The sequence below is a fragment of the Haliotis rubra genome, unplaced genomic scaffold, assembly GCF_003918875.1.
Source record: "Haliotis rubra isolate DU_JTF1 unplaced genomic scaffold, ASM391887v1 Scf300, whole genome shotgun sequence".
NCBI lineage: Eukaryota > Metazoa > Mollusca > Gastropoda > Lepetellida > Haliotidae > Haliotis > Haliotis rubra.
In genome coordinates, this window is record NW_025766970.1 from 982029 (window position 1) to 997983 (window position 15955).

General features: G+C 38.7%; 1 protein-coding gene across 1 annotated transcript; it reads right to left on the reverse strand.

Annotated features, from left to right (window-relative positions):
- Window positions 1–2611: 2611 nt before the first annotated feature.
- Window positions 2612–14129, reverse strand: LOC124282700 (sialate O-acetylesterase-like). Its single transcript, XM_046718724.1, has 9 exons — window positions 14029–14129; window positions 6774–7105; window positions 6347–6491; window positions 6006–6168; window positions 5788–5873; window positions 5388–5518; window positions 4196–4353; window positions 3743–3935; window positions 2612–2884 (listed from the first exon to the last, which is right to left on the reverse strand). The coding sequence occupies exons 1-9, from the start codon at window positions 14063–14065 to the stop codon at window positions 2633–2635; spliced, it is 1497 nt and encodes a 498-aa protein (XP_046574680.1). The 5' UTR covers window positions 14066–14129; the 3' UTR covers window positions 2612–2632.
- Between the last annotated feature and the right edge of the window lie 1826 nt (window positions 14130–15955).

Here is a 15955-nt window from a genome sequence, read left to right on the forward strand (position 1 = left end):
AATATCTGGTGTAACCGTCAACGTCAATACCATCTCTGACCCTCTTTAACATTCACTGTATCTGTCGTTGAATGTGACGTTGAGGTATTGCGTTCCATACTTGAAGGAGAAGTTCCTATACATCAATAGTTTCTACTGGAGGATCTCTCTGGCGTATTCTGTAACCCGTACTGTCCCAAACGTGCTCTATAGGGTTAAGATCTGGACATCTGGCGGGCTTCTATTTAAGAAATCGGCACGGCTCGTGCTCGATGTGACCTAGCATTGTCGTCCATGGAGTGTCCTTGTGTTCAGAGGATGGCCATTGAAATGTAGTACAGCAACCCTGTCTGTGATGTTAGTCATATACCGTTGTCCTTTCAGATTTTGTCCGATCGTCACAAGTTCATATTTACCGTCATGTGAAAGCTAGTCGTGCTGGTTTGTGCTCCATGGATAATAACGGACGTCTGAGATCTGGCCGAATTTAGGACAAACACCGACGTGTGTAGCGACCAGAACTAGGAAAACTACCACGGAGAATGATACGTGGACGTGCACGCCACTCCACTTGATATGAAATGATGAAGCCTTGTGATTGTACTAATCCACGGAGTTGCCACTCGTGACCGATCTGAACGATGACTTTATTTAATGTCATTAGTTTGCTGATGTTTTCTGACCAATCGGCTTATCAATACCGGACTAAATTGATTTACATACTTATGGAGATGTAAGTTGTCTAAATCTTGATAATGGCTTAATGACGGGTAGACTATTGCACGCGATGCTCGCCTTTGATCGTAGCACGTTCATAGCTTAAGTCGATTCACGGTGCGCCCGAATTGTCAAAATATCATACACACGAACATGATTTTTATATGAATATATATGGCTATATGGGGTTACAAATCACAGGTATTGCAATACTTTCTAGAAGGCTGGTTGAGTTAAATAACATGTACTTTAGAGGTCACATACCCGTCAATCGTTGTTTTGACATGATGGAACTAAGAGATTATCAGTGTTTTGTAACATTACAGTCAGTTGTATGTGTTTTAATAATACGCTGTTCAATAACTGTTCGTACCCTAAATATTGCAGTGACACCATGTGACAAAAGGAATTTACACTATCACTCGCTTAAAACAATGTTGTTTCGAATTCATGATATTGCACTTCTCTAAATACTAATTTACAGCTATGTCTATTGCGGGCTATATTCATTGAGATCCATGTGCTATTCACGCTCACTGTAAAAAAACAGTTGGTAATTGTTGACTGATAAAACGCATTGTTTGACAGTGAGATGATAGTTGTCGAGTGTTCAAGTAAACCCGATATGACAACATCTAAGAAATCGCATGTGATATCTCATTTTGTATGTACACAAAAACATTTAGGTAAAAGTGATCATCTTTTATGTGTTAAAAAGACCATTGACGTCTCCTTGAATTCTATATCACGAATTGATTTCCATATTGTACGATCGACAGATGAAACTTATGGAGGAGGTTTCATGTTTTTCGGGTTCAAGTTAAGGCTAATGTTTTCTGCATTGCTTCGCCAATTCTGTTTTCAAATCTTTTGGGTGGAACTGTCTTGAACTGTTTCATCCTATTTGCAGCTGTGAGAGGTTAGATCGAGGTGAGTGTACTGCCGATTCTCACTGTGATCGGAGGCCATCTTACAAAACGACATCTTACGGCAGCAGCACGTGGTGTTTGGCTCGTCAGCGAAACACAACAGCGAAACTGCAGATCAAAAATATCTGATTCACGGGTCTCCTCTGTGAATAAATTGCAGCTTCCTCCCGAAAGAAATTGTTACTCAACTGAACTGAACGAGGTTGTTTTCTTTGTGTTCCTGACAGAAGCTTTTAAGCTGTCCTATGATTGGCATCAAACAACACATGTTATGGCTGGACGTTAACGCTTGGATTGGTTTGGTCCTTGTTTAACGCCGCACTCAGCAATATTCCATCTTTGGCGGCGGTCTGTAAATAGTCGCGAGTCTGGACCATACAATCCAGTGATCAACATCATGAGCATCGATCGACGCAATTTGGATACTATGACATGTGTCAACCAAGTCAGAGAGCCTGACCGCACGATCCCGTTAGTCGCCTCAAACGGTAATCGCTTGGAAGGAAGATGACAATTAGGAAAATATTAAGGAAAATTGTAGGGAAATTGCTCTGATTATTATCCTTTTTGTAGAAATTGAGTTGACGTGAATTTCGGCTTATGTAATAATTAATTGAATTATAATATGAATCACTGTTAAACGACGACCGTGTTCAGCTTGCCTTGGTGGTCAAACACAGGCAACGTAAAATATCTGTCCCCAATCCTATCAGTTGTTAATGTGGGAAAAGAGTTGAAGGTGAAAGTAAATGCCATCTGGCCCATGGTGCGTCTAAAATAGGTCTCTACGCACAGCGTACAGATATGCCGCTGTTTTTAAGGTGAAGGACTTTCCGCCACCTCAACATTATTAAAATGTCATGTTAATGCTTGAAAATAGTCCCTTGTAATTACCTTGTTTTCAAAAAACATTTCGCTTTCACTCCCTTCATTGCCAATCTGTACATATTAAAACGAACAATTCGTGTGAAAAATGAACCCGTTAATTCAACACATTATAAGATTTATTAACCAATGATTTGTCCAGGCCCGAAATTGTCTGTGTGTAAGAATGGGGGAGCCGGAAGTGACGTTTCCCTCCCATATATGGCGCACTTCTTGTAGTCACAGGGACTCTCTCTCCAGGCGTACCTCACACCCACGACCTTGTGGCTACAAGATCGTGTGGACAGAATCACCTCGTTGTCTTGGTGGGACTGGATCGGTGCGGCCACCCATGTATCTTGAGGACCACACTTTGCAGCAGCTGAGCAGCACACCTGTCATTTCACGGGAGTTTGTAACTATAACGAACTTTGCATAACCTTAAAACGTGGATGCATACACGTAGATGGTGTGTTATTGTTTGTATTGCAGCCCTTGACAGTACATGGACTATTTTTTCAATAAGCTTGTTTTCAGTATCTGTTTGTTGTTTTACGCCGCACGCAATGCAGGTATTTGACTAGGTCTGGACCAGACATTCCAGTGATGATGTTGTGAGCACATTGTGAGTTGTGATTCATGATTCATCGATGAACCGGAACACATGTTATAAGTAGGGTGTAAAATGCTCTGATAAATGATACTTCATTCAATTTGTTATTCCGTGGCATTCATTGGCTAAAACATTAGCGCACAATTTGTGTAATTACCGCTACGCTACGCGGATGTAGGCCTACACCGTATGCAGATGCTATTTCCGTTTACACCCTCATAAACCCCAAACAATTTTCGAACCAATTCTTAAATACTGTGAGTTTGAGTGGAGCTGATTGTAGCTTCATGTGTTCATATGGCACTGAGTGTTTACTTGTTAGAGGAGACCATCCCGACTTCTAAGTAGATCAGGTACACATATTATATCTGATCCAAGCACCAAAGGACCAAAGGAGCTCGAGCTATTCTAAAATTACTGTATCCACATTTTAGAGGTCTATGCTGACGCTGTCAATCACTGGATTGTGTACATGAAGCTGGAATATTGTTAAGAGCGGCGTTAAACACAAAACAAACATAACATATAATAATTTAATGTCCCCATCTTATCATATTGCATCATTGTATCATGATGTACTCTCATTTGTGTTAAAGATTATGTTAAAGAGGAGATCTGTGTTGAAGCGCTCAGAACCTACCTCAAATCCACTGTTTGAGTTAACCGTTATGGGGCCGTAGTTGTAGATGATATTCATTGTGTGTTGTGGTCCATTTTCTGTTACAGTTTTGGGAAAAGGACCCTGGTACAACACCCCTTGTTCATTGTAAGCAACTCCTCGAGCAGATTGAACCAGTCGCCTAGCAACATCTTGCTTGTATCGGGGATGGATGCTGACAGAAATAAAACCCTTAAATGGCTGTACAGACAAAGGGAACCAAATGCACAGTATGGTACTTATAATTTTCTAAAACAGAGATGTATCAGTGAATTATATGACTGTGAACATTATACATATTCTACATGTCAAATAGCTGAATGATTTGACTCTATCGTTTTCAATTGTTTTAGCGATATGTTCAAAACAGTCAGGACTCTTGCTCCCTTGGGATTGCATCAACAATGAATAATGAATAATGAATAATACTGTTACATGCTATATGGCGACTTGTAGTCAGGTAGATCCATAGCGACCGCCATGAAGACATTCTTCAGATCCTGATTAGGAACAGTGCCATGGTTCGCTGTTTGGGCCCATCTCAGTCCAGGAAACCCCCCGATCATTGTAGCGCTCTGACGATAGCCTGCCAACTAGAACACAATAACTCATGTCATTCTTCCTTCACATTTGTTTCAATTCAGTCCGTTTTCGACCCAGTTGTAAAACCATATTGAAGTTGTGCAGCTGTGTATCATGAGTGAGTAAGTGAATTTAGTTTTACGCCGCACTCAGCAATATTCCAGCTGTATTGCGGCGGTCTGTAAATAATTGAGTCTGGATCCAGTGACCAACAGCACGAGCATCGTTCTACGCAATTGGGATACGATGACATGTGTCAACCAAGTCAGCGAGCCTGACTACCGTAAGTCGCCTCTTACGACAAGCATGGGTTACTGAAGATCAATTCTCACCCGGATCTGCACGGGTCCTGTGTAGCATGACATTGCTGATTACTGATAGTTCCCAAGCATTCCTCACCTGTGGTTCCTTTACTCAAAATGCACAGAATATCATTCAATTTATCTTACTGAAGGTAACGTGTTGTGGTCACGGAGAATAGATGTGGATTTGGTAGTACATAGATAATGCAGGAAATATAAAATATTCATTGAGATTGAGGGATGTTTTTACTCAAGATTGGTTTACTTCTATTTCTGCTTCATCTAATTTAACAACGTATTGTACATTTAAATCTCAACTGCAACCTGAAAAAAATATTTGATCTCTATTCAACCATCAAAATATAAGAAGGGCTTTAACGAAGTTTAGATGCTCAAATGATTTCAAAATCAGTAGAACTGGATTATCAAATGGGTCTGATTTTATTGACGCTTCTAGGAATTTTGAATGGAAGGTGAAGAAGATAAAAACCATGTACTGCTATGTCCATCTTATAAACAACCTTGTATAAGGTATTTATCTACATATTATTACAACTGCCCATCAATGTATAAGTTTATATTCGTAATTACTACACATAATGATGAATTGTTAATTAAGCTAGCCCTTTCTTGTGAAAAAATGTTTAAGTTTAGAAATGTGTAAACCACTAAGCACTCTGTTAATATACTCTGTTCTGTTCTGAAATTCGAAAGGAATAACATTACTCCTCAAAACAACACACCTGGACGAAACCAAATGGGAAGGTATCGCTCGTTTCTCCCAACGAAGCCTTGTGAAACTTCTGTCGCCAGTCGCTGATCATAGCAGGGAACTGACATGAATATAGATCAGCATAATCACGGTTTCCCTCACCTGGGACGAAAATGTCGACAAGCACACCATACAGTAAAAATAGATAGATCCTAAATTAGAAGAATACATTAGTCATATTATTGTGAAATATGGTTACGGTCTGTAAGATATAGACGGATCTTCAAAATATAATTAACTATTATGGTAGTCATCAAATCAGAAAGGATATATTCAATTGTGTATTGATGTCATGTAGGATAATCTACATGCATTTAGAATTTTTCGACGACTTTCCTTCCAAACTATTTAGACAGCTATTTGATGAATACCTTGGTACCATATAGCTCCATATATGGTAAGGTCTAGAAGAGGATTAATCATTGAGTTCCAGAGAACAGTGGCTGCACGTGGACCTCTGTGAAATATGTTCACACTATTTAGTTTGTCACGTGAATAAATTATAAATAATTTCGAGACACATAGGCATAATCATAACATTTAAAAATTTACGTACCCAGATAGGACTTAGTTATGAAAGGATGCTCACCGCTTTGTGTGATGGGAACATGCCGATAGGGCATCGGGAGAGGACCAGGCTTCGATGGGCGTACCTCCCCAGTCGGACGCGATCAAACCAATAGGATACTTTCTGTCAGGGTAGAGGTACTCGCCGTAGAACCAGCACACAGCAGAGAAAGTGCTGATACCAGCTAAAGAAAATATTTAATACCTTCTGTGGTCGTATATCTAGTAAAGTTGGGTAAATATAACAACTAAATATTCTTATTATATCATAAGATTATAGTAATTCAGAAGAAAACCGTCTAAATAAATGTCAATGGCATTTAGGTCGTATCACAGTCCAATCTTGACTTGATTTCTGGGTACCTTTTGTTGGTGCCTGCCACTTAGCGACGTCATATTGTGCCCCAAGTTCCGTGAGCGGTGTTGTCGACTGGGCGTGACTTACTCGCATGACACGTATGTCCACGTACTTCAGAGATGCTTCTAATTCAGCAGTGCTATTAAAAACCTGTACATAAGAAACACCTATATATACCAACTCCCAACCTCACTCGAACGTTCAGGACAACTGTGATGAGGGCACTATATGTTTTCCAATCAGTTAATTTTCTCAGTCTGTATATTTGAATGTGCATTGAAGAGAATCACATTCTTGACAATCCTTAAGGTATAGCGAGCTAAGTAATTGTCTTCTTATTCACTATCAAGTTTGGAGTACTCAATTATACAACTGATGAACTCTTTTAGGAATCGTCGTTAAGTGAACGAAGTTTGGAGATATTTCCCTTACATGTCCAGCTGGAAACGCCATGTTACTTTGACCACCACAGAGCCAAACATCACCGAAGAGGACATCCTTGATGGTCACCGACCCCTCACTCGAAGTAGCGGACACAGTGAAAGGACCTTTGGACGTCATAGCGGGCAGCTTGACCTTCCACGTCCCATGTCCTGCAGCATCTTTGGTGACAGTACCCGTGACCGAGCCATGGCCAGCGATGGCAACTGTGACAGTGTCCCCTATTTTTGTGGCATGTCCCCAGATGACGGCCCGCTGAGGACCTCTCTGTAGAACCATGTGGTCCTGGTAGTAGGAAGCAAACTGCAGGGCGCCATCGGAACCTACAAACATGAGGTACTGTATACCTTCCCATCATTTTGTAACGTGGGCGTGGTATTAATGTGTGAGGGAGTGGACGTTATTCAGAATGTAGAGCTGTTTCCGTGGGACCGCCAGAAACCTATGATTAATATGTTTTCGAATCCAGGTTGGCTCGGATTATATTTCTGGGTTGGTTAGCACCACATATGGGCAATGGGTTTCACGAAGGTGGTTAATACGGACGCGTTGAAGGGACATGAATAGGAGAATTTAATTTTTATATGTCGGGATACTAAATTGTGCGCACTTTATGTTACGAAATGATGAGACAGGATAAGCGTGCGCATGAAAGGAATATGCAGGATATCGTGCGTGCGGGATGAGTGAGTAAGTGAGTATTGTTTTACGCCGCTCTACGCAATATTCCAGCAATATCACGGCGGGGAACACCAGAAATGGGCTTCACACATTGTACCCACGTGGGGAATCGAACCCGGACGCTTTAACCATTGCACACGGGATGATTCATTCAAGGCATGATACAGGACACCAAAGTGCAACCTGCAAATACCACTGTATTCAAACCTGCAGACACGTATGCCTGATATTATACGTATGCCTGATATAATACGTATGCCTGTCATGCCTGATATAATACGTATGCCTGAACTTGATACGTATGCCTGATATAATACGTATGCCTGTCATGGCTGATATACTACGTATGCCTGTCATGCCTGATATAACATCTCATTTTCATCTCGGTTTTACCTACCCGGAGATTACATCTCTGTTGGCCAAAAGCCAAAAGGCACAAGATAATCATCTCTGAATGGCATTTGAAAAGGTTACTGACATCCTGGATGTATCTGACTTCATAGGGAACCAGTGACAGTTGTCTGGACAGATGCATGGCTATTGCTGATACAGAAGCCAAAAACTAGTAATTCAGGTCACAATGCTTTTCTCAGTACAACGGGACAATCCCGGCATGTAGTAATCTTTATGGATTTTGTCACGTTACAATCATTTCAATATTAGTCAGATGAAAGATACACATTTCCAAGGTGTTATCGTGAAGAGTTTGAATATCATATCACATGTGTTTTCAGGATATGGAGAGAGCAGAACTAGATGAAACGTTTGTCCAGCATGTCTCCTGTGAAATGCCAGTCAGCTTTCATCTCTTCAAACACATACATCCAAAACTGTATATTCTGTCTCCCCAGAATGCCCCACCAACACCATGATCAATTCTTTGATTATGCTGACTTGTTCCCAAAGAAGTAGCTCACGTGACAATCACCTGTAGTTCTACGCGGGAATTTCTGTAAAACGGCAACTGTTCGATTTTCACTCCCGATGTCACAGCACATTCATACAGGAGGTCCATTAGCATCTATGTTAGCCTTTATGTAATAAATGCAATGATCCTTGGGTCACTATTTGTTTTAGCAGCTTCCAGACAGATTATTTTGCGGAAAAATCCATCCATACAGGCATTAATGTACAAACCATAAGGTGTTAGTTTGTCATAGAATCCAAATGCCACATGAAGTTTGGGCAATTTGTTGAATATGTACGTCTCCTGAGTGTCCCTCTCCGACGTACCTCCTCACCTACTGGGTCCACCAGTATTTGCAAGGTTCGCTGTTGCCTGTTTGACAACTAGTCCTGACTGGATGCATTTTGAATGCATCCAGTGATAGCCATGCACCTCTCCAGACAACCGTAACTGGCTCCCAATAGCATCCAGGATGCCGAAATAATCTCAGTTTGTCAGTAACCTATTCAAATGCCGTTCAGAGATGATTATCCTGTGCCTTTTGGCCAAGAAATGTTGTTTGTTTTTTTTATTTTGTTTTGTTTTTTGTTGTTGTTTTTTTTCCTACGCAATAGACTTTTTTTTATTGTGATAACATGTGATGCAATATTCACACAGTTTGATAATACACACAACACATATTTTCAAGCTGCGGGATAAGTGAGAGACGACATGATTTATGGGTGTATGAATAAAGTACAAAGAAAGAGGTATAGGGATGTAGGAAAGTAAGAAAATAAAGGAGAGAAAGGATGGTATTATCAAGCATTGGTTTGCGTCCATCTATATTAGTATAGGGGCCCATTTTTCTGAAAATTTGGTCTTGTGATTTTATATTTTATTAGCGGTAATAATTGGGTAAATATGGGAATAGTCTTATTGTCATGACAATTTTGAATGTAACGTTATAATAAAAGGTGTTTTTCAAGGATACTCAACTTTGAATCGCCAAGAAGGAAATTATTCATATTTAAGTCTAATTTCGAACTGGTTCTACTTTCATACCAAAATTTGAACTCATTTATCATAGTTTGAACTTTTCGACAGGAAAAAAAATAGATGTTCTAGTGTTTCACTTTCTGATTGGCAAAATGTACAAAGGCTATCCTCTATCAGTCCTATTTTGTAAAGAAATTATTTTGATGGTATGATACATTGGATAAGTTTATATTGGAAGATACGTGTCTTGCTGTCCTCAACACAATTTTGTATTGTATTAAAACATTGGTACAGGTAAGTTTCTGATTCATGTGCATCCAACTTTAAGTTCCATTTAGAAGTAAGATCTTGAAGAGAACAAATACCCTCATCATTACGAATCAGTTTATAGATAAATCTACAATCTAGTGAAGAGATAATGTCCCTGAGAATCTGACAATTAATATTTAAATTTGTTCTATTAACCGGGTTATCTTTTGATAATTTAATCCATGTGTTGGGTATGAAACTTATCAGTCTGAAATAAGAAATGAAAATATCCTTTAGTCTGAAGTCGTGTTTAAATACATTGAATTCTTTTAAATGTCCTGAATCACTCATTAGGTCCCGAATATATCTAATTCCACACTGATACCATTTGATGTATAGTTTAAAATCTTTATAAGGAACAAAACTCATGAAGGGGAAGATTTCTGAATTCGTCAATATTCCTAATCTCTGAAATTTGCAACTTGTTATAAATAGTTAAAATATCTTTCCAAAAATCGTTCTTAATGTCTTTAATTAGCTTTTTAATTGATGCTTTGGGAAATTCAGGATATCGATATTTTCTAAGTTTACTATCGAACATCGTGCCAAGTGCTGCCATAAGCCATCTTTTTGTGTCAGGCGTTTTATCCACTTTTTATTATTTTTATTAGTAGTATTAATACGGTATTTATATAGCGCACATATCCACACACTAGTGCATGCTCAAGGCGCTGTTATTTTTCCCCTCGATCATTGGATGTAAATCTCAACGGCTTATCCTATTATCCATCTCAACTCCCTGGGGGAGTATACAACTCTTGCTGCCACCAGGCGCACCGAGTTATTGTGGCTTTCCCATCATAACGGGGTACCCATTCACAGCTGGGTGGACTGGGACACATAGTCACAGTACTTTGTCCAAGTTTACTGCACGTTGCTGTACCCGCAACTAGGTAATTGCACGTATTCATGTGGCCACCATCTGGTCATATACCAACGGATTCGTGGGTCTTTTAAGTGCACAGGGTTGTGTACTGTACACTAGGGGTTGTGACAACACGGAAAGAGTCTGGACACAAAGTTGACTCCAAGGTTTTTACACCCGGTCACAGGAGGGCTCGATCCCGGCACCTCAACCTTCAGTTTCAAGTATTTACAAAAAGCTTCAACATCAACCATGCCAAGACCTCCTTCTGAATGATCATTCGTCAACATTCTTCTTTTAACTTTGTCTCGTTTTCCGTTCCAAATAAACTTAAACAAGATTGAGTTTAGCGATTTAAAGAAGGTTTTATCCGGCAGTGGAAGGGCTGAAAATAGACGTGTAAATAAAGGGATTATTTGTGATTAAATAATCGTTATTTTGCCATTTAATGTTAGCAATCTTTTTGACCAGGAGAAACAGATCTGTCTTGCTTTATTAATTTGTTTATTAAAATTCAAGGAAACCATTAGTTTCAAGTCTGTCGAAAAATTTATCCCTAAAATTTTAAAACGTTCTTTTGACCATTGCAAAAGGCAAATGGGGACAAAGGAAACCATTAGTTTCAAGTCTGTCGAAAAATTTATCCCTAAAATTTTAAAACGTTCTTTTGACCATTGCAAAAGGCAAATGGGGACAAAGGGTTTCATTTGAATTCTTTTTTGAACCAATCCAAATAGCCTTGGTCTTGTCACAATTAATCTTAAACCGGACGCGTTAGCAAAATCTTGTAATGTTCCAATAAGTTCCGAGAGGCCCTCCTGTGATTCTTCTAAGGTGAAATTTGCATTATCAGCATATTGGAAGGTTAGATATTCAACACCAGTAACATCTATACCTTTTATCCAAGTATTATTCTTAATAGCTATAGATAATAATTCTGCACAAATGATGAATAGATAGGGGGAGATAGGATCGCCTTGTCTAAAGCCTCTTTCAAGATTGAAATAATTTGAAATGTGCCCTGTGCTTATTATTGCACTGTTACTATTATTTTGAAACAATTTAATCCAGAGAAGGTCCAAAATTGAATGCTTCCAGTGCTTTATCTAAAAATTGCCACTCTACAGTGTCAAAGGCTTTTTCAAAATCTACTGTTATAAGAAGCCCTGTTTTCTTTTTGTATTTCACAGTAATTCATGATATCATATAATATTCTAGTATTTTCCCCAATGAATCGGTCCTTAAGAAAGCCCGTTTGCGTTTCGCTAATGATATTTGGTAGAACATTCTTGATTGATTCTTGAAAATTTGACAAAGTTCCAATATAGAAAGCATGTGTTATAGATCTAAGGAGAATAATTCTGATATCTTTCCAGAAAAACTTGTAGAATTCTGCTGGAAAACCGTCTGATCCTGGACTCTTTCGATTTTTCATAGATTTTAAAACAGAGGCACATTCATTTAGTGTAATGGGACCCTCACAGCTGTTTCTCTCATTCTGATTTAATTTGACATCAATATTGGTAAACTGGCGAGCATAGTATTCCCAGTTGGTATCGTGCTGGCCACTATATAAGTTTTTGTAATATTTTGAAGTTTCAACAACTATATCACCAATGCTAGTTACACTCTTGTCATTAGTAGCAATTATTTCTTTCATATGCTTATTGATATAATTTCGTTTCTCTAGATTCAGGAGAGATTTTCACCATCTTCATACCATTTTGCCTTACTTCTAAATACAATTCCTTCTATTTTTTTCTGTTCGAATGGTTTCCAATGTTTCTTTATTTTTATTTAATTCATTTGAGGTATCATTTGAAAGGATGTCATAATTTGATTCTAGCTTATTAATCTCATTTTCAAGTGTTTTTTCTTCTTTGTCAAAGGACATTTTTTTGTTTTATTGTATATGCTATTGTTTCACTTCTTATTCTCATTTTTAACATTTCAAATACAAACTGGTCATTCATTTTGAAAGTCATATTGGCAATATCATCAGTAGTTCCCAATGCTTTGACTTCATTCAAAGTATTTTGTATAGTTTCCTTTACCAGTTTTACGTAATCTTTATCATGCAGCAAGTTAGAATTGAATTTCCAATATCCACGGCCTCTTTCAATTGGTTTAAGGTCTAAATCGAGCGTAATATATGAGTGATCAGATTTGTAACTTATTCCTATAGATACAGTTTTTACTAGAGAGAGAATATCCTCAGAAATTAAGAAGTAGTCAAGTCCACTCTGCTTTAAAAGAATGAGTTGACGCCATGTGTATTGCCTAGTGTCAGGATTAAGTATTCTCCAAGGATCGACCAACTCTAATTGCTCTTTGATATCAAGTATTTTGTCATGTGCCTTTTGGTTATTTTTGTGTTTATAATTATACGTATCATTGTAATAATCTTGCACCACGTTCCAGTCTCCACCCCAAACTATTGATCCTGAAAGTTTACTCAGTTCATTAGCAAGATCTTCAAAAAATTCTGGCGAATCGATACGTGGTCCATAAATATCTATAAGCGAAAAATAGTAATGTCAAGAATTATGAAACGGCCATTATCATCTACAATTATTTCATTCATATGATACTCGAAGTTATTATTTATTAGAAACCATAACTCTTGAGCATTTACTTGTACCGTGTGAATAGTGACCCCTATAACCCCATGCTGCCGCCCACATTAGTTCATCATCTACGGTGCTATGAGTTTCTTGAAGGAATATAATTGACACTTTTGTACTACGGACAAAGTTGAAGATATCTCTGCGTTTGGCTGAATCCGTTTTTATGCCCCTGACATTCATAGATATCAATCTCAAATTATTCATTGTTTATATACATCGGCATATATAATGATATGGTAAAAAAAACTAACCTGCTTGTGTGGCCGAAACCAATGTTTGACAAGGAGAGATGTAGAAGAGAACGAGTAGAATAGGGATAGGAAAAACAAAAAAAAGAGAATGGAAAAAATTTGAAATTGGCCAAGAAATGTGTAATCTCCCGGTAGGTAAAACCGAGATGAAAATACAGACGTGTTATATCAGACCTGACATCCTCCATGTCTCCCATACGTGTCCGCAGGTGTGAATACAGTAGTATTTGCAGTGCGCACGTTGGTGTCCTGTATCATGCCTTGAATGAAACATGTGTAAACCTTGGACAGATCAACTCATAAGCTGCATTCCAACTTGACATATTTCTGTGTTGTATTTCTGAAAGATGTTTGCATGCATACTTTGCGGATGTATGCCCATTTTATTAAAACTGCTGTGTAGAAGATTTGAGTCCCCATGTTGGTATTTAAGTAAGTGTCGTCCTACAATGTCCTACTCTGTTGCCCACTCGTTACAACTGTTTAGTTTACCTTCAGCTGTTTGAGGCGCAAAATAACATTCACCCATCCACATTAAATTGAAACTATTTTTGGGGAGGTGTTATTGGTATACAGAAAGAAAGAAACAACATGCAGTATCAACAAAACCTAAATAATAGTACCTTACCTGCCAAGAACAAGGTTAAAATAAATAACTGAAGCATCTCCAGATTTTACTCCAATCCTTTAAACTGGCTACGATGCGTAAAGCTTGAATGTAAACTTATATATATACGACGTCATCCGTGTGAAGAAGCAGCTGTGGAATTTACATTGATAAGCATATCTCAATGTGTGAACTCCACGCCTGTCCGCTATAATGTAATGTGTGTTGTCATTGTGGTCAAACAATCCTCCAGTAGGTCTTTGAATGGCATTTAGAGAATGCATGTAATGTGAGTATGGTTTTACGCCGCTTTTAGCAATATTCCAGCAATATCACGGCGGAAGACACCAGAAATGGGCTTCACACATTGTACCCATGTGGGGAATCGATCCCGAGTCTTCAGTATGACGAGCGAACGCATTAACCATTGGACTACCCCACCACCCCAATGGCATTTAGAAGTGATACACATAAGGATGAGAGTTTTATGTATGTCAACTTCTGTATTAGGAGGAACACAACGTTTCTGGGTATATTCTTACTCCTTTGTCACTCACCTGATGAAGGAGTAAGGATATACCCCGAAACGTTGTGTTCCTCGTGATAAAGAAGTTGACATCCATAAAAACTCTCTTCCTTAATCATCCAATAAGCTGCATGACTACAGTAAACTGTAATGTTGCAATGTTATCTTATGTATGTTGGATAAGGATAGGCTGCTGTGACGTATCAGCTACGTATCTGTCCAAACGTTGCACAGGGACATCTGTTCTTTGTGTCCCGTCATTATTCATCAGTGAAATGTGTCTAAATTGTTTTAGTATTTTAATGTCAAAATCAAAACAATTTGTATAAATTGTGGCCTTGTCTACTAATAGTTTTCACCGACGTTAATGATGATTGGCATTGGTTTGTATCGATGTGCAATGTCGCAGGTGATCCTCCACACAAACTGACTATCGAAACTAGTCTCATGGGGAATTCCAACTGGGTCTTCGCTACATTTCAGTCATCCAATGCCTCACTAAAGCTTTCAAAACGGTTTATGGCTGGCATGTGGAGGACATTTCAAACCTCGATGTATCAGTGACCAAATAATGTCCGATGCAATTCTCTATTTTGACTTGTACCATACGTTTAATTGTTTCAGGTGAACAGTTGACTCGCCTTTGCCTGTGTTTATGACGGGTGCGCTCACCTTTTCGCGAAGGCTTGATATCATCGTTATTTGATAGTGATTCATAAACACATGCCCTGTCGTCGTATCTCATTGTGTCAATCACTGGATTGTCTAGGCCAGACTCGATAGTTTACAGACCGTGTCCTACAGCTGTAACACTGCTGACTGCGGCGTCAAACACATACTCATGATATAGTCAGGATTGTAAATTGACACTGCTTTTAGCAGAGATTCTTACGGATGTGGAAAGGGTGTTGTCGTTTAGAGTGAAGTGGAGAATTTGAAGAAACATGCTTATCTCAGTACTATTGCCGGAGCATATATAGTATGACCAGAAATTATTGAGAATTTTAAGAACTATTTTTAATTGGATTTCTAGTATAAACAACTTTGACCAGCTATCAAGTGCTCGGTTTCATTCCAAAGAGATTTTCGAGGGACATTTACTTCCATCTACTCACGTGTTCTATGGAAATGTTTGGATTTTCCAGCAGGACAACGACCCAAAACATCGTTCAAAGCATTCACAGGCCTGGTTTCGGACCCAAAATATGACATTATTAGATTGGCCAAGCTATAGCCCTGACTTAAATTCAATAGAAATTGTTTGGGGACTTATGAAGGAAAGTGTCAATAAGAAAAATCTGACAAATATTGCTGAAATGAAAGAAGAGGTGGTCCGATATTGGGACAGCATGGACCACGACTTTCTAACTACTTTGATCAGTAGTATGCCCCGCCACATTGAAGCCTGCATTGTTGCCCATG

Coding starts and splice junctions, on each gene's coding strand:
- LOC124282700 (XM_046718724.1), bottom strand. CDS start 14,065: ATGCTTCAGTTATTTATTTTAACCTTGTTCTTGGCAG. Junction 5,874..6,005: donor TGTTCCCATCACACAAAGCG/GTGAGCATCCTT, acceptor CATATTTCACAG/AGGTCCACGTGCAGCCACTG. Junction 4,354..5,387: donor TCCCATTTGGTTTCGTCCAG/GTGTGTTGTTTT, acceptor ATTGTGTTCTAG/TTGGCAGGCTATCGTCAGAG.